The following is an 18,884-nucleotide window of genomic DNA, read 5'->3' on the forward strand; positions in this document are numbered from 1 at the left end:
CGGGCAAGGGTCGGCTCGCCCGCGCCACCTGCCGGGCCCCCGGGGCACTGCCCTGGCCTCCAGGCCGCCCCGGAAGCCGCGCCGCCTGCGTGGGACCCTGCGACGCTGCCACCCGGCCGCAGGCGGAACTCGCTTGGCTCGTCACCCCTTCACCCGGTGCGCCTGGGCCGTGTCCGGGCCCACGCCGGACCCGCCGGGCCCTCGATCTTGCGCGTGGCCCCGCACCCAGCCCTCCCCGGAGCTCAGGTGCACTGGGCCGGGAGACACCGCTGGGCTGCGCGGCGTGGGAAGAGCCTGCAGAGCGCGTGGTGGGGACCTGGTGGCAGGAGGAACAGCATCAGCCCTGGTCGCACCACTTTCCCCGCTCCCCCAACCCAGGTAGAGAAGGCAGGGGCTGCAGGGCCGGGGCCAGCCACAACCCTCTCCCGCTCCAAGGAGGACATGGGCGAAGCGAGTTTCAGGTCATAGGGGCAGCCCCGAGAAAGGGGCCCCATTGGCAACTCGCGGCCGTCGGTTGTTGCGAATGCCCCTGAAGTGGCGCGGACCCCACCGCCCGGCTTCTGCCCTGGGTGACAGGAGGGCACCTAGAAGTGGGGGAAGAACTGCCGCCGCTCCTGCCGCGCGACCGGGAGGAGCGCTGCCGGCGCTGCCCGCGTTCTCGCCTCCTTTTAAAAGAACCGCCAAAGTGGTCACCGAAAACGGAGGAGGAAGAGAACGCTCAGCTGCAGCAAAAGAAACCAATGGGCAGGAAAGATGAAGAGAAGAAACTTTAACGGAATTTCATAAAAAATGCATTCAGGCAGCTGCATCCTCGCGGCCCCCGCCGCAGCCTGGACCTTGGGAACCAGCAGCCCAGAGCCAGGAAGCCCCAGCATTCAGGGCCCAGACAGACCCCAAAATCCCAGACCAGAGGCAGGGAAGGATGGTGCGAGGAGGACCCCAGGACCCACACGCCAGGGCCAGGGCCAGCGCCGGCTCCCAGTGGGTGCCTCTTTCCAAGGCTGGAGAGGGAGGCAGAATGGAGGGCTTCCCAGGTCGGAGCAACCCTACAGGCCGGGCAGATGGAGGGAAGGGTGCAGGTCATGTTCTGGAGACCTCCCCTCAGCCTGGAACTGGTTTCTCCTCTGCCTCTCCGCCTGTGGGTGTCCCTGTGCTCTGGTAACACCCCAGGCACCAGCTGTGCCCTCACCAGGCTACGTGCCCGCCCCTTCCTTCTGCTATCCCCATCAGTGGGCTGCTTCAGAGCCACGGCCCTTCTGGGGCTACAGGGGAGGATGCACCCACAGCATACTCTGCACTGAGGAGCAGGCAGTGGGCGCTGATGCCACCTGTCCTGCTGACAGCTCCTCACCCAGCAAGGCTGACCCAGCTCTGGGTGAAAGAGGAGCCAGTGAGGTAGACTGGGGAGAGGCTGCACCTTCACCCACGCCTGCCCACAGCATGGCCCATCCACTTCCTGCACGGGCGCTGGGATCTGCTTTCCACGGAGCCCCACGGCCATGACCAGCCCGGTCCTGGGAGAGGACAGCCTGGGTGGTGGTGTGTCTGCAGACACGAAGATCTGGGCACGGGGCCCAGAAAGTGACTGGCTCAGCCTGGAGTCTCCCCTAGCACTAGAAGCAGAGCTGCCAAGGGCTGCCGCTATGGAGAACATGGGATTTGAGGAAGGCAGGAGTCCTTTCCCTCATACTTTGTGAGTAGGCAGATGTGCCAGGGGAGATGGAGTAAGATAAGGAATGTGCGTTTAGCTTTAATGTCTATTAAATAGGTTGGGAAAAACAGGCCAAGTGTAGGGACCTGACTCCTGCAAAGGGCCTACTGCAGCCCTCTGCACTCAAGCAGCAGCCCCATCCAGACCAGGAGTGTGTTCTGTTCTCCTGGCAGGCAGGGCTGATAGGTGTAGGATGGCGTCTGTTGCCTTTGGAGTGTGGGCTGGTCAGAGGAGAAACAGCAACTTCCTGCTCCTTCTCACTGTGTTGGCTCACCATAGACCACGTCCTGCATTCCCTCTGATTCTCTCATGGGGAGAGCCCTGGACCTTCTGGTGGTGTCCCAGCTGGGTGGGTTCAAGGCTGCCACCCCGCTTGGGGCAGCTGGCCTGCAGGGAAGGGCCAGACGGCACCTCTCAGTGGAGACTGAATCTTCCTTCAGGAGGCTGCCTCCAGGGAAGACCTGGGGTCCTTCCTGCGCTCAGCGCTGGCTGGCTGTCCTGTTCATGCAGTGGAAGACATTACAGAAGAATTCATACGAGAAGAACATGAAGCCTGTGGAGAGGGCAGCCTTCAGCAAGCTGGGGGACAGGCCCTTGAAGAAGCCCAGGGCGCCTTCCTTTTGCAGCACCTGCTTGGCACAGTCCATGAGGCCCTTGTATTTCCGTACCTGGGGAGAGGAAAGGGATGAAAATATGGATGCCCGCTCTGCTCCCATCAGCACAGCCCCTGGCACATCACAGATCTTAAGAAGTACTTGCTGGACAAAGAAATGAATGCAAAATAGCAAATTATTTTATTTTTTCGTTGAGGCAGAGTCTCACTCTGTTGCCCAGGCTGGAATGCAGTGGCACAATCTTGGCTCACTGCAGCCTCTGCCTCCCAGGTTCAAGTGATTCTCCTGCCTCAGCCTCCTGAGTAGCTGGGATTACAGGCACACAACACCACGCCTGGCTAATTTTTTGTATTTTTAGTAGAGATGCAGTTTCGCCATGTTGGCCAGGCTGGTCTTGAACTCCTGACCTCAGGTGATCCACCTGCTTCAGCCTCCCAATGTGCTGGGATTACAGGCATGGACAACCATGCCCAGCTCAAAATAGCAAATAAATTAATTTCATTCTTTCTACTGTAATTGGGTTAAGACTGAACAGATGACAGGCCTAGAAATCAGCAGCTGGACAGCGCTCCTTCCTGCCCAGGAAGAACGGCTGCCTGTGGCTCCAAAGGATCCAGCAATGGCTCCAGAACCTCTTCCCAGAGGCATCTCTGACCCTTCATCCCATCCCACCTGATCCCCCTTGGGCAGCAGATCTGAACCTGGCCCTCAGTAGCTCTCAGCCGGGCCTCCCTGCCTCCAGCCTCACCCTCTCCAGCTGACCTCACACACTGCTGCCAGACATTCATCCCCAGGCACAACCCTCCTCAAGCCTGGCTTCCCTCCAAAAGCTGCAGTAACTCCTAGTGACGACATCATGAGAAATCAAGTCCAAACCCCAAGATCTGCCGTTCAAGGCACTGCACCATTTGGCCTTGATTTCCCTCCCTGATCTGACCTCCACTGGTCCTCCCACGTGCCCTTCCCACCTCCGGCCAAACTGGATTACACTAGTCTTTGTTAGCAGTAAGGCCTCCCTCTGCCATCCTGGGCTCTCACCATCGCTCCCTGTCCAAATTCAAACTGTCCCTTCATGCTGGGTGCAGTGGTGCATGCCTGCAGTCCCAGCTACTTGGGAGGCTGAGAGGGGAGGATCGCTTGAGCCCAGGAGTTCGAGACCAGCCCAGGCAACAGAGCAATATCCCATTTAAAAAAAGAAAGAAAGAAAAGAAAACAAACTCTCCCTTCAGGACAAGTTGGTAAGTGGAAAAGGGAGGTTACAAACCTTGTATACAGTGTATCCCTATTTTTGTTAAAATGTACATGTGTATTTATGAAAAGAAATAAAACTACACTGAAAGGTTCCATGTGGTTATCTGTGGTAGTGAAATTACAAGGGATTTTGGTCTTTTTTTTTTTTTTTTTTTTTTTTTTTGAGACAGAGTCTCACTCTGTCACCCAAGATGGTGTGCAGTGGTGTGATCATAGCTCACTGCAGCCTTGAACTCCTGGGCTCAAGCAATTCTCCTGCCTCAGCCTCTCTAGTAGCTGGAACTACAGGCACACACCACCATGCCCGGCTAATTTTTTAATTTTTATTTTGTAGAGACGGGGTCTTGCTATGTTGACCAGGCTGGTTTCAAGCTCCTGGCCTCAACTGATTTTCCCATTTTGGGCTCCCAAAGTGCTGGGATCACAGGCGTGATCCACTGCAGCTGGCTTGGTCTTTCTTTCGTCTATCTTAAATTTTCTAAAGTTTCCTACAAAGAAAATGCATTATAACTATAAACCCAGCTCTTTCTCTTCCCCCAAGGAAGGAATGCTCTCTCCCTACCTTTCCTCCCATTCCATGCCATCCCTCTCCTCTGACATTGTCAGGCATATTTTTTCACACCTCCGCATCTCAGGTTCCCAGGATACAGAGGGGAAAGGCCTGGAATTGCCCATCCTTAGCCTACCCCTAACCCTACCCACTGACCAAAAGAAAGGGAGTATGTAAAAATCTGAGCAACTGAGGAGTGACTACTAAGACTACAACATGACTTAGCACGGGGCTTCTCTTAATGGCCAACTCTCCTAGTGCACATAAAATACAACTTAGGCCCGGGTGTGGCGGCTCATGCCTGTAATCCCAACACTTTGAGAGGCTGAGGCGGACGGATCAACTGAGGTCAGGAGTTCAAGACCACCTTGGCCAATGTGGTGAAACCCTGTCTCATATGGTGAAACCCTGTCTCTTCTAAAAATACAAAAATTAGGACATGGTGGCGGGCGCCTGTAATCCCAGCTGCTTGGAGGCTAAGGCAGGAGAATTGCTTGAACCAGGGAGGCGCAGGCTGCAGTGAGCCGAGATCACGCCACTGCACTCCAGCCTGGGCAAAAGAGCGAGACTCCGTCTCAAAAAAAAAAAAAAAAAAAAAAAAAAAAAAATATATATATATATATATATATATATATATATATATATATATATATATGGCTGGGCACAGTGGCTCATGCCTGTAATCCCAGCACTTTGGGAGGCTGAGGCAGGTGGATCACCTGAGGTCAGGAGTTCGAGACCAGCCTGGCCAACATGGTGAAACCCCGTCTCTACTAAAAATACAAAAAATTAGCTGGGCGTGGTGGCACGCGCCTGTAATCCCAGCTACTTGGGAGGCTGAGGCAGGAGAATTGCTTGAACCCAGGAGGCAGAGGTTGCAGTGAGCCGAGATCGTGCCATTGCACTCCAGGCTGGGCAACAAGAGCAAAACTCCGTTTCAAAACAAAAACAAAAACAAAAAAATACATATATATATAACCTAGTTGCTCAAATACACCCAATTCCAGAACAGCTACAGCAAAACCCCTTTTCTGTGTGCTTTAATATTTGGGGACCTTCCTTGCTCTGTTGCCCAGGCTGGAGTGCAGTGGTGCAATCGTGGCTCCCTGTAACATCCACCTCTCACGTTCAAGCGATTCTCCTGTTTCAGCCTCCCGAGTAGCTGGGACTACAGGTGCCCACCACCATACCCAGCTAATTTTTATATTTTTAGTAGAAACGGGGTTTCACCATGTTGATCAGGCTGGTCTGGAACTCCTGACCTCAGGTGATCCACTCATCTCGGCCTCCCAAAATGTTGGGATTACAGGCATGAGCCACCACGTCCACGCCCAGCCTCTGGACATATTTTTTTTTGAGATGGAGTCTTGCTCTGTTGCCCAGGCTGGAGTGCAGTGGCGCAATCTCAGCTCACTGCAAACTCCACCTCCCGGGTTCACACCATTCTCCTGCCTCAGCCTCCCGAGTAGCTGGGACTACACGTGCCCACCACCACGCCCGGCTAATTTTTTTGTATTTTTTTTTTTTTTAGTAGGGATGGGCTTTCACCGTGTTATCCAGGATGGTCTCGATCTCCTGACCTCGTGATCCACCCGCCTTGGCCTCCCAAAGTGCTGGGATTACAGGTGTGAGCCACCACGCCCGGCCAGGATATGTTTTAAGAGCAGAAATTGTGCTAGGTGCAGTGGCTCACACCTGTAATCCCAGCACTTTGGGAGGTGGAGTCAGGAGGGTTCAAGACCAGCCTGGGAAACAGAGTGAGACCCTGCCCCTATTTTAAAGAAAAAAAAAAAGAGCAGACACTGTATGTCCTTGGCCCAGATCCTTCCACAGTGCTCAGGACCCAGGGCTTGCATGCAGCTTTCCCACATGCTTAGGGATCTCAAGGGATGGACGCAGGTGAAGGGGCCATGGCCAGGGGTGATGTTGCCCAATGGGTAGGAGGTGACTACTGGTTCCCTCATGTGCCCAGTGATGGCAAGGGTCAGAGCTGTCTGCCTGGGAGTGAACGGCTCACCTGGCCAAAGGCAGCTCTGGCGTGCTCAAACCCTCCAACCTGTAGCCGCTTCTTGAAGAGGTCCAGCGGATATGTCAGGGTCTTGCTGATGACACCAGCTCCACTGCCACAAAGCAGGTTTTGGAGGTTCTCTGAACCAGAGAAGTGGGATTGGGAGAATGGATGAGAGAAATGCAGTCTATGGGTGACAACTTAAAAGGCGTCAGGGCTAATCCTCCACCACAAACCAAACCGCACAAGCGCACTTCTATCTGACCTCCACTGGTCCTCCCATTCCAAAAAGGAATGTAATCTAGGGGGAGAAGAGCCAGACACGGCCACTTCTGGTGGAGTGATCCGGGCTGGAAAGGTTGGAGGCCGCAGTCCCCCAGCTGGAGGCAACATGGGCCTCAGGCTCTGCAGCATGACTCAGTTCAGGGCTGGAGAGGGACCAGGATGCCCCACCCCTCCCCAGCCTCCCCCTGCCCCCATCTCCCACTCCCCCTGCCTGGAAAAAGCAACTGAAGAACCTCAACCAAAAAACAAGCAATTTGCAATTTGGACTTCTGACAAAAATGAAAACCATGACCAATCACTGGAAGTAAATTTCAGTAATGCCAGTGATGGGTGTGGCAGAAGCTGGAAGAAATCAAGTCCTCTCCAAGCAGCTGCAGTTGTTTTGTTTGCCACATTACAGAGCCAGGTACAGAGACCCGCGGTCTTTGATTCGGACAGGAGAACTTTAGCTCCTTTGTGATTTGGAAGGGGGCGTTCTGGCGGCTGGGGTGGGAGGGTTCCCTCTTGTGTGAGGGCTGCCTCACCATTTTTCTTTCCTTCGGCTGGTATGGCCCACTTGTACAGGTGCTTCAAGGAGCTGTAGCAAGAGAACTGCAGCCCGGCGTAGGGGAAGATGGCGATCAAGGTGGGGGCCAAGCCTTTGTAGAAAACCTGGGGGCCTTCGCTCCTATACATGGTCCCCACGGCGTGGCGCAGCGTATTATAGACCTGGACACACACACGCACTTTGAATGAGCTCAGTGAAGTGGTTTTAGCCCTGGAACAGCCCATCATAGCTCTGTCCCCTCGCCTAAAATACCAGCAACCAGGAACGAAACTCCTCCTGCCAGGAAGACAGTCAAGGGAAATGCTGGACAGAGATTCGAAGGATGGCATTTTCCAGAAACTTCCCCTTCTACACATGTATACCACTGTTATATCCACAGGTGTGCACAAAAGTATGTGTCCAGGAGTCACTGCAGCGTCCTGGGGAAGAGCTAAAGACGCGATGTCCATCTGTGGGTGCTGGTTACGTGAATTATGGGACACCAGCTCACGAGAGCATAGTGCAGCTGTTAAAACAGGAAGGTGAGGCCGGGCGCGGTGGCTCACGCCTGTAATCCCAGCACTTTGGGGAGGCTGAGGCAGGCAGATCACTTGAGGCCAGGAGTTTGAGACCAGCCTGGCCAACATGGCAAAAGCCCATCTCTACTAAAAATACAAAAATTAGCTGGGGGTGGTGGCTCATGCCTGTAATCCCAGCTTCTTGGGAGGCTGAGGCACAAGAATTGCTTGAACCTGGGAGGCGGAGGTTGCAGTGAGCTGAGATTGTACCACGGCACTCCAACCTGGGTGACAGGCGGAGACTCTGTCTCAAAAACAAAAATAAATAAATAAATAAATAAATAAATAAATAAATAAATAAATAATAAAAATAAAGTAGAGAGGAGGTCTTGCTATGTTGCCCAAACTGGTCTCGAACTCCTGACCTCAAGTGATCCTTCCTCCTTGGCCTCCCAAAGTGCTGGGATTACAGGCATGAGCCACTGCACCCGGCCAAGCATGTTACTTAGAATTATGGAAGGAAATAATCAAAGAAACAACTGTAAGTAGTAAAAGTAGTTGCCTCTGGGGATCGGAATCAGGGAGCGGCTGGGTATTTTTTAAAATTATAATTCATGAAGAACTGTCTTTGTAACCTTGATACATCTTATATGTTGTAAAATTTTTTATCGTTCAAGATCAGGTTTATAATATGGTTGTGACTAGTCTTAAGGCAGGTGGAGAGTCTTGTAGGTTTTAACCAGGTCTCTTCCCCTCACTTTCATGACCAGATATTCTCTGATCATTCTAGAATCTAAAATCCAACATGTCAATAGTTGAAGCTAGAGGTAATATGCTATTATCTTTTTTTTTTTTTTTTTGAGACGAAGTCTTGCTATGTTGCCTAGGCTGGAGTTGCCTAGGCACAATCTTGGCTTACTGCAGCCCCCACCTCCCAGGTTCAAGCGATTGTCCTGCCTCAGCCCCCCGAGTAGCTGTGATTATAGGCACCTGACACCACGCCCAACTAATTTTTGTATTTTTAGTAGAGACGGGGTTTCATCATGTTGGCCAGGATGATCTCGATCTCCTGACCTTGTGATCCGCCCGCCTTGGCCTCCCAAAGTGCTGGGATTACAGGCGAGAGCCATCACGCCCAGCCCAATTCTTTGTTTTTTTTGAGACAGGATATCTCACTTTGTTGCCTGGGCTGGAGTGCAATGGTGCAATCATGGCTCACTCCCCAGGCTCAAGCAATCCTCTCAACTCAATCTTCCAAGCAGCTGGGACTACAGGTGCACACCACCATGCCTGGCTAATTTTTTTGTATTTTGTAGAGAGCCACGTTGCCCACATCAAACTCTTAAACAAAGTATCCTTCCTTTCCCACTAACAGTATCCTAAAGCAGAGTTGAGACAGTGGAAAAATTATTGTTTCTAAGCCAGGTCTGGTGGCTCAGCCTTGTAATCGCAGTACTTTGGGAAGCCAAGGCAGGAGGATCTCTTGAGCCTAGGAGTTCGAGAACAGCCTGGGCAACATGGTGAAACTCCATCTCTACAAAAAACACAAAAATTAGCCAGGTGTGGTACCAAGTGCCTATGGTCCCAGCTACTTGGGAGGCTGAGGTGGGAGGATTGCTTGACCCCAGGAGGTGGAGGCTGCAGTGAGCTGTAATCATACCCCTATACTTCAGCCTGGATGACAGAGTGAGACTCTGCCTTAAAAATAAAGAAAAAAAGCCCAGGCATGGTGACTCATGCCTGTAATCCCAGCACTTTGGGAGGCTCAGGTGGGTGGATCACTTGAGGCCAGCAGTTCCAGACCAGCCTGGCCAACATGTCAAAAACCCATCTCTACTAAAAATATAAAAATTAGCCGGGCATGGCCAGGCACGGTGGCTCACGCCTGTAATCTCAGCACTTTGGGAGGCAGAGATGGGTGGATCACAAGGTCAGGAGTTCAAGACCAGCCTGGCCAACATGGCAAAACCCCGTCTCTACTAAAAATACAAAAATTAGCCAGGCGCGGTGGTGGGCGCCTGTAATCCCAACTACTTGGGAGGCTGAGGCGGGAGAATCACTTAAAACCGGGGGTGGAGCTTGCAGCCTCAGCGACAGAGTGAGACTTCATCTGAAAAAAAAAATTAGCTGGGCATGGTAGCGGACCTGTAGTCCCAGCTGCTTGGGAGGCTGAGGCATGAGAATCACTTGAATCTGGGAGGCGGTCACAGTGAGCTGAGATTGTGCCTCCAGACTGGGCGACAGAGCCATACTCCGTCTCAAAAACAAACAAACAACAACCAAAAAAAAAAAACAAAAACAACCAGGAGTTCAAGACCAGCCTGAGCCTGAGCAACATAATGAGACCCTGCCCCTACAAAAAATAAAAAAATAAAAAATTAGTCAGGTGTGGTGGCACACACCCGTGGTCTTAGCTACTTGAGAGGGTGAGGCAGGAAGATTGCTTGAGCCCAGGAGTTCGAAGCTGCAGCAAGCTATTGCAGCCATTGTACTCCAACCTGGGTGACAGATCAAGACCCTGTCTCAAAAAATATATATAAATAATAACAATAAAATTATTCTTTCTTGGTTGAGAACACACAGACACACACACATATGATGCTACTCTTAAATATGTCCAGGAAACAGAGCTCATGGTGGGGAGGTCTATTTCAGGATTTAATCCCTTGTTTTCACTCAGTAAATTCTTCCTCGAGTCTATCCCATTTCCACCAGCCCATTCTTTGTGGAAACCAAAGACACTCGCAATTGGCCGGGCGTGGTGGCTCATGCCTGGAATCCCAGCACTTTGGGAGACCGAGGCCAGGGGATCACCTGAAGTCAAGAGTTTGAGACCAGCCTGGCCGACATGGTGAAACCCTGTCTCTACGAAAAATATAAAAATTAGCCGGACATGGCATCACGTGCCTGTAATCCCAGCTACTCAGGAGGCTGAGACAGGAGAATCGCTTGAACCCAGGAGGCAGAGGTTACAGTGAGCTGAGATTGCGCCACTGCACTCCAGCCTGAGCAACAAAGTGAGACTGTCTCAAAAAACCAACCGACCAAACAAACAAAAAAACAAAGACGCTCTCATAATAATCCAGCAATAAATCCTCGAGTGGGCAGTCCTTGATCCAGCCCACTGCTGGGTAATTATTTGTTCTGTTTCATAGCAGTAGGTTCTGTCTTCCAGGGAGGCTGTGAGCTCCTTTGAGGCAGGGACATAGAGCACCCCGCACAGTGCTGCCCACAGTCATGGGTTTTACAAACTGACTGCCAGACAAACTGAAAACCCGAACCTCTCCCAGCTTTGCTTTCTGCAAGGACAAGAACTCAACCTCTGCCGAGTGCGGTGGCTCATGCCTGTAATCCCAGCATTTTGGGAGGCCGAGGCGGGCAGACGGCTTGAGCTCAAGAGTTCGAGACCAGACTGGGCAACATGATGAAACCCCGTCTCTAAAAAAATACAAAACTCAGCCAGGTGTAGTCTCAGCTACCGGGGAGGCTGAGGCAGAAGGATCACTTGATCCCAGGAGGTTGAGGCTTCAGTGAGCAGTGATCATGCCACTGCACTGCAGCCTAGGCAACAAAACAAGACACTGTCTCAAAAAATATATATATAGGCCAGGTGCGGTGGCTCACGCCTGTAATCCTAGCACTTTGGGAGGCCGAGGCGGGTGGATCACCTGAGGTCAGGAGTTCAAGACCAGCCTGCTAACATGGCGAAACTCTGTCTCTACTAAAAGTACAAAAAATAGCTGGGCATGATGGCAGGCGCCTGTAATCCCAGCTACTGGGAGGCAGAGGCAGGAGAACTGCTTGAAATCAGGAGGCAGAGGTTGCAGTGAGAGGAGATCTGGCCATTGCATTCCAGCCTGGGCAATAAGAGCGAGACTCCGTCTCTTGAAAAAACTAAAAATAAAAATAGGTAGGGCACGGTGGCTCACGCCTGTAATCCCAGTACTTTGGGAGGCCGAGGCAGGTGGATCACGAGGTCAGGAGATCGAGACCATCCTGTGACTGGTGAAACCCCGTCTCTACTAAAAATACAAAAAATTAGCTGGGCGTGGTGGCGGGCACCTGTAGTCCCAGCTACTCGGGAGGCTGAGGAGGGAGAATGGCGTGAACCCAGGAGGCGGAGCTTGCAGTAGCCGAGACTGTGCCACTGCACTCCAGCCTGGGCGACAGAGTGAGACTCTGTCTAAAAAAAAATAAATAAATAAATAAAAATAAAAATAAAAATAAAAATCATATATTTAAAAAAAACATGCTTATCAAATAAAAGAAAAAAATAGATCGCACCACTGCACTCCAGCCTGGCAACAGAGCGAGACTCCGTCTCAAAATAAATAAATAAATAAATAAAAAATAGGCCGGGCGCAGTGGCTCATGCCTGTAATCCTAGCACTTTGGGAGGCCGAGGCAGGCGGTTCGTGAGGTCAGGAGATCGAGACCATCCTGGCTAACATGGTGAAACCCCGTCTCTACTAAAAATACAAAAAAAATTAGCCAGGCGTGGTGGCGGGTGCCTGTAATCCCAGCTACTCGGGAGGCTGAGGCAGGAGAATCGCTTGAACTCGGGAGGTGGAGCTTGCAGTAAGCCAAGATCGCACCACTGCACTCCAGCCTGCATGACAGAGCGAGATTCTGTCTCAAACAAAACAAAACAGAACAAAACAAAAATAAATAAATAAAAAATAAAGAATGCTACCCCTGTGACAACACCTTCCTTATTTGAGCTTCCCCGGTCTGGCCCCTGGCCACTCACCTTGGGCTCACCCTGAGCTGCAAAGCGGGTGCGCAGAACATCCACGGGGTGCACAGTGAGGGTGGCCATACAGGCAGCCAGGCCACCACATACAAAGTGCACTGAGAATTCCTGGGCGTCGTACACGCTGCCTCTGTGGACCAGCTCCGTCAGCATTTCAAATGACAAGAACTGCAATAGTAAGTGAAGAAGTCACTGACAGCCCAAAGGATGAGGGTGAGGACCAAATACTCCCCAAATACATCACCCGTGACCCGGCTGGGGCCCAGGTGGAGGGGCGAGGAAAAGGTCAGGAAATGTTCTTCTTGAGCAGTGACAGCATATGATAAATATAACATTCTATGCAAAACTCAGATGCCATTTGATACTTGAGTAGAGTCAGACACTCAAAGGGTTAAGAAGATATATGGGGGCCAGGTGCAGTGGCTCACGCCTGTAATCCCAGCACTCTGGGGGCCGAGGCGGGCAGATCACAAGGTCACAAGTTCGAGACCAGCCAGGTCAACATAGTGAAACCCTGTCTTTACTAAAAATACAAAAATTAGTCAGGCATGGTGGTGGGCACCTGTAGTCCCAGGTACTCGGGAGGCTGAGGCAGGAGAATCACTTGAACCCGGGAGGCAGAGCTGCACTGAGCCAAGATCATGCCACTGCGCTCTCCAGCCCGGGCGACAGAGCAAGACTCGGTCTCAAAAAAAAGACTGGGTGCAGTGGCCCACGCCTGTAATCCCAGCACTTTGGAAGGCCGAGGTGGGCAGATCATGAGGTCAGGAGTTGGAGACCAGCCTGGCCAATATGGTGGAACCCTGTCTCTACTAAAAATACAAAAATTAGCCAGGCATGATGGCATGAGCCTGTAACCCCAGCTACTTGGGAGGCTGAGACAGAAGAATCCCCTGAACCCAGGAGGCGGAGGTTGCAGTGAGCTGAGATTGCGCCACTGCACTCCAGCCTGGCCAACAGAGTGAGACTCTGTCTCAAGAAAAAATAAAAAAGATACATGAGAACAATGTATATCAGAAAATGTCACTGGCTAACTTAGTTTTCTGAGAACTGGGGAAGACGGCCATGCTCTGATTCCTGCAGGGACCCCTTCAGTGCAGCTGGCGGCGGCACCTGGTGGCGGCACTGTTGGAGAATCATTCTTTTCTGGGGCAGATTCTTTTGGGAGCATGTTCCACAGGGTGACCCCCTTACATTCAGATCTTTCTTTTTTTGTTTTTTTTTGTTTTGTTTTTAGAGACAAGAGTGTCTCTCTGTCACCCAGGCTGGAGTACAGTGGCACAAACACGGCTCACTGCAGCCTCAACCTCCTGGGCTCCAGTGATCCTCCCACCTCAGCCCCTCAAGTAGCTGGGATTACAGGCGTATGCCACCATGTCCAGCTAATTTTGGTATTTTTTGTAGAACCAGGGTTTCACTATGTTGCCAAGGCTGGTCTCAAACTCCTGAGCTCAAGCAATCTGCCCGCCTTGGGCTCCCAAAGGGCTGAGATTACACACATGAGCCACCGAGCTTGGCCCTGTTTTGCTTTTTGAGGCAAGGTCGCGCTCAGTTGCCCAGGCTGGAGTGCAGTGGCTCGATCACAGTTCACAGCAGCCTTGACTTCTCTAGCTCAAATTATTCTCCTGCCTCTGGAATAGCTGGGACGACAGGTGTGTACCACCATATCTGGCTAATTTATTTTTTATTTTTAGTAGAGAGGAGGTCTCCCTAATGTTGCCCAGGCTGGTCTCAAACTCCTGAGCTCAAGCCATCCTCCCACCTCAGCCTCCCAAAGTGATGGGATTACAGGTGTGAGCCACTATACCAGGGCTATGCTCAGATCTTCCTTCAGCCAACTGAAGATGGCCTGGCTTCTTTTCTTTTTTTGAGACAGGGTCTGGCTGTGTTGCCCAGGCTGAAGTGCAGTGGCATGATCGTGGCTCACTGCAGCCTCCGCCTCCCGGGCTCAGATGCTGGGATTACAGGTTTGAGCCACTGAGTCCGGCCCACGCCTGGCTTCTTGAGACTATCCTGTTGCTGTATTTATTCGTCATGCTGCAATATCTGTTTGCAGACAAGTGCAGAGACAGGATCGCAGGGCATGCCCAGCCAGTAAGCACCTGACTTGGGCGGTCACTGTGATGTCACAGGAAGAGTAGGAAGGGACATCTCTGGCACTAGCTGCCTAGGTGGGGGTCGTGGCTCTGCCATTTTCTAGCCAGTGACTTTGGTTGGGTTAATTATGTAAGCTCTGTCCACCTCAGTCTTCTCATGCATGACATGGGAGGGACAACAGCCCCTACCTTAAGGACTGCTGTGACAGAGTGTATGTGAAGTGCTTCCAACAGGGGCGTGGCCCATGGTTTGCACTGTACAGGGCTGGTTCTTAAACACATCTACTGCATAAAATCACATGCTGTGCACTATGACTATACTAGTGCTCCACTGAACGAAGCGTGAGTTCTAACCCTAGCCCCGCCATGTGCAGGCTGTGTGGCCTCGGACAGCTGACTTCTCCTCCCTGAGATCCACATGACACCTACCCTGCCCTCCTCGTGACGGTGCGGTGAAGTTCAGATGAACCACATATGTGAAGGTGGTATTTCAAAAACTGAAATGCATTAGTGCTGTCCTTCGCCAAGCCTCACAGAAGGCATGACATCAAATCGGCCTCCAAGATGCAACACCTAAGTCACACAGGATAGACGCGGGGACATGGCGGAGGGCAATGCCTACGGTACTGCTGGTCAGGAAGGCTCCCGGGTGAGGCAGGTGGGAAGCGTGGGGCCTGCCTCTTCCGTCCTGCCCTGCGCGGCATTCCTGCTTGCCTCACCCTCCCTCTGCTCCTCCATTGAGCAACGTGACCCCAGAGGTCTGGCCAGGTCCCCTGCCACCTACTTGGACAGCTCCATAGCCTATGGAGAGAATCTGAGCTGGGACATGTCCTTTCCAGAAAGCTGTCGGCCCCTCCTCCTGCAGAATCTGCCTAGAGGCCTGGAGGATGCCATGGTACTTTGCGTTGGGGTCACTGCGAGACAGGCGCTCATGCTGAAGCTAGGAATCAAAATAAAAAAGGTCAGGACAGTGGGGTGGGCTGGAATGTGAAGGGGAACTTTCAGAAAAGGCAAGCCCTTCATCTGGATAGAATTCCAAGTTTTAGGAACTGCTTTTGCAAGAAAGACTGAACTTGTCCTCCAGTCCATTGTATGGAAAAAGGGGAAGAGTACCTGGAAACGGATCTTGATGACGTCGAAGGGACTGATCAGCGCCCGAGTGACAAGTCCAGACACAGACCCAGCCACTGCCACCTGGAACTTGGTGTTATTCCTGCCATCTGGTTTGGGGTCATAGCCAACCATCCCTGCCTCTGGCCCACACAATGTCCATCAGTATCAAGCTAAATGCAAGAGATACGGAATAAACACCAGGCAAGTTTCTTATGGTCTCTGCTCAAATATCACCTCCTCAGAGCAGCCCTCCCTGACTAGACTGTCTAAAATAGCACTCACTTTTGGACTGGGCGCAGCGGTTCATGCCTCTATCCCAGCATTTTCGGAGGCCGAGGTGGGTGGATTGCTTGAGCTCAGAAGTTCAAGACCAGCCTGGGCAACACTGCAAAACCCCAACTCTACAAAAAATACAAAAATTTAAAAATAAAATAAAATAGCACTTGTTTTATTCCTCTTTACAGTACTTATTACTATGGCATATTTGTTTACTTTTTTAGAGACAGGGTCTCACTCTGTTGCCCAGGCTGGAATGCAGTGGTGCCATCATAACTCACCATAGCCTTGAACTCCTGGGCTCAAGTGATTCTCTTGCCTCAGCCTCCCAATTAGCTGGCACTTACAGGTGCAGGCCTGGCTAAGTTTTTTTTATTTTTGTAGAGATAAGGTCTCAATGTTGCCCTGGCTGGTCTCGAACTCCTGGCCTCAAGTGATTCTCCTGCCTCAGCCTCCTGAATTGTTGAGATTACATGCATGAGCCGCAGCGCCCGGCACGCCATGGGTTATTTATACAGTACATTTGTTTCTTGTCTCTCTCCCTGACTAGAATGTAAGCCCATGGAAACAAGACCTTGGTCTCATTTCTTCACTCGTAAATTTCCGGTTCCTGGAATAGAGCCCATCATGGTAAGTGCTTAATAATATTTGAGAATCGAATGAACAGGCTTGATAGGCAATTGTTGGTCCCAGAGATCAACTGGTTTTCCAAGACATCTGGCAACTTTATAGCAAACTCCTGCTCACTGAGTGAGCCCACTCAAGTGTAACGCTGAGGGACTGAAGGACATGCAGGGCTAGAGAACAGGGATTGGGATTCTTTAACAATCCCCCACTGTCCAAAGGAAGAGCTCTGAGGCCCTGAGCCCCTTCACCTTTCCCTTTCCCCTCCTGCACACACCTCAGACCACCCCGGCACAGTGGGGCCATGCTACACTAGCAAATGATGCTCCTGGCCAGGCGTGGTGGCTCACGCCTGTAATCCCAGCACTTTGGGAGGCCGAGGCGGGTGGATCGCCTGAGGTCAGGAGTTCAAGACCAGTCTGGCCAACATGGTGAAACCCCGTCTCTAATAAAAATACAAAAATTATCTGGGTGTCGTGGTGGGCGCCTGTAATCCCAGTTACTTGGGAGGCTGAGGAGGGAGAATCACGTGAGCCTGGGAGGCAGAGGTTGCAGTGAGCCGAAATCACGCCATTGCACTTCAGCCTGGGCTACAGAGTGAGACTCCGTCTCAAAAACAAAAAAACAAAACAAAACAAAAAAGAAAATGACGCTCCTGGGCTCCCCTGACTCAGACCTACTGACCTCTTCAGCCTCACTCTGGGCGACTCTTCCCCTTCCCTCATTTAACCAGAGTGGTCTGACTGCTTCTGCCCAGTTCCTGGAAAACTCGGGGAGCACTCCTATCAATTGCCTTGCCTCTACTCCTCCAGTTCCCTACGTCTGAAATGCAGCCCCACTCTCAGCCCCTACTCACTTTTTCAAGGCTAGTTCCTCTCATCCACGAGAGCTCAGCTAACAAGCATCCCTTCCAGGAGATGTACTTTTTTCCTTTTTTGTAAAAACAAAAAACAAAAACAGTAATACCTACATACGGTCTGTAGAGTTGTACAAAGCATAGAAAGAAGTCTGTAACCACACACATCAACAGGTAGTTGGTAATTGATCACAGGGAGAAGGGCTGGGAAGGGAAAAAGGAAGGTAGACCTGTCGATAATTCTATACTGTTTGAATTTGTTATGGCAAAAAAAAAAAAAAAAAAAATCCCTAAAACTAGACTTCAGAATTACCCCAGTTCTTGAATACTTGTAGTAGTGGGGGTGGGGGTGGGGGAGGAGGGGAGATACTACCTACAGGATGGCAGCCTCCACCCCAGACATCAATTCCTTTTCTCCTCTCACCCACCCTGGAACTCCTCCCCAGGCGCCCATGAGGAAGTTTAAACACGCGGCAAGCGACTGAGAGGCAAAACCTCTCCAGGGGTTACCCAGGGACCGCTCAGGTCACACTGAGCAGCGTCAGTTTCCCGCCCATCTGGGCAGGAAGGAGGAGCAAGCCCGAGTGGCAGGTGTCCTGGATCGCTGTCAGGAGACCGGAGCATACCAGTCTCTTCCTGGTGTTCGGGTGCCCATGTGCCCAAGGGCTCAGCTGAGCAAATCTGCAGAGGTCCCCGTGTGGGTACCTAGGTGTCCACGTGTGCCTCGGGGTGTGTTTTTTCTCCTTGAGTCCGAGGGGACGCCCTGGAGCTCAGGTGCTCAAGGGCGTGCGCGGGGCTCGGCCGCCGGTGTCCCTGGAGATGCTTCTCTGGTCTGGTGTGACACGTGTGTACACAGTCCCCGCCCTCTCGTGAGCGCCCGGGTGCGTGTGCTCCCTCCCGACCACCCTGAGGAGCGAGGGTGCTGGTCCCCGAGAGGGCGGCGAGAAGGACGGAGGTGGAGGTTACTCACACTGCTCGGCGGGTGCGGCCCGGCTCCGCGCGCTCCGCTCTCTCTACCTCCTCGCGCAGTCTTAACAGCAAAACTCTACTGAGCTCGGACGAAACTGGCGGGCTCCTGGGCCAATCACCGTGCAGCTCCCCGCCAGACGCTGGACCAATGGTTGTGCGCTTGAGGTCTGGCAACCGCCTCCCGCAAGGTATCACCGGGTAATGTAGTCCTTCGCGACCAAGGGCAGGACAGCTGGACGGCGCACAGCTTCCTGGGAGATGTAGTCCGGCTGCTCGCGGGCGCGCGAGTTCGACCGACGCGTTAGAAGGAGGCGGCTTGCGAAGCCGGGCTGCGACCTTAGGGGTCGCCGTGCTCTGGCGTGTGACTCGAAAGTCAGCCTGCAGGCGGGGTCCAAGGTTAGGGCGCGGTAGACTTGACCCGCTTTCCTCAAACTCTGTTAATGCCAGAACCCGGATAATCTCAACTTGGTAAAGATGGCAGGAAGCCTAGCAAAAAGCTGGAGGACGTCGGGGAGAGAATAGATGAGAACAGTCCCCTCGGGGACGGGGAAGGCAAAAACACGAGTGTCCCCCGCCTCACCCCCGAGTTTTAGTATTTCTCATTATAAAAGTAATATTAAAAGTATATAGACAGAAAATATAGAAACGAAGGAGGAAATGACTCATCCTACCGCCCGCACACAACTAGCGTCACGGTTTTGCGCGACAGTATTGCCTCCTGACGTTTTAATTGC

General features: G+C 52.1%; 2 protein-coding genes across 10 annotated transcripts; one reads left to right on the top strand and one right to left on the bottom strand.

Moving 5' to 3' along the window:
• Positions 1–50: 50 nt before the first annotated feature.
• Positions 51–1,746, top strand: LOC103785208 (uncharacterized). The gene has a single exon (XM_008965874.6). The coding sequence runs from the start codon at positions 790–792 to the stop codon at positions 1,501–1,503; it is 714 nt and encodes a 237-aa protein (XP_008964122.2). The 5' UTR covers positions 51–789; the 3' UTR covers positions 1,504–1,746.
• On the bottom strand, positions 1,726–18,733 carry SLC25A19 (solute carrier family 25 member 19). 9 transcript variants are annotated; one of them, XM_055101490.2, is made up of 10 exons: positions 18,152–18,732; positions 17,182–17,255; positions 15,983–16,156; positions 15,708–15,826; positions 15,426–15,595; positions 15,097–15,252; positions 12,214–12,384; positions 6,944–7,127; positions 6,144–6,274; positions 1,726–2,379 (listed from the first exon to the last, which is right to left on the bottom strand). In XM_055101490.2, exons 5-10 carry the CDS (start codon positions 15,555–15,557, stop codon positions 2,191–2,193), a joined length of 963 nt encoding a protein of 320 aa, XP_054957465.1. In that variant the 5' UTR covers positions 15,558–15,595; positions 15,708–15,826; positions 15,983–16,156; positions 17,182–17,255; positions 18,152–18,732; the 3' UTR covers positions 1,726–2,190. The 9 variants fall into 9 exon arrangements, with proteins under 9 accessions (XP_054957465.1, XP_014197703.1, XP_034798756.1 ...); XM_014342217.4 differs by lacking the exon at positions 15,983–16,156; XM_034942865.3 differs by lacking the exons at positions 15,983–16,156; positions 17,182–17,255 and adding an exon at positions 17,296–17,385.
• Between the last annotated feature and the right edge of the window lie 151 nt (positions 18,734–18,884).

The sequence above is a fragment of the Pan paniscus genome, chromosome 19 (assembly GCF_029289425.2).
Source record: "Pan paniscus chromosome 19, NHGRI_mPanPan1-v2.0_pri, whole genome shotgun sequence".
Taxonomy (NCBI): domain Eukaryota; kingdom Metazoa; phylum Chordata; class Mammalia; order Primates; family Hominidae; genus Pan; species Pan paniscus.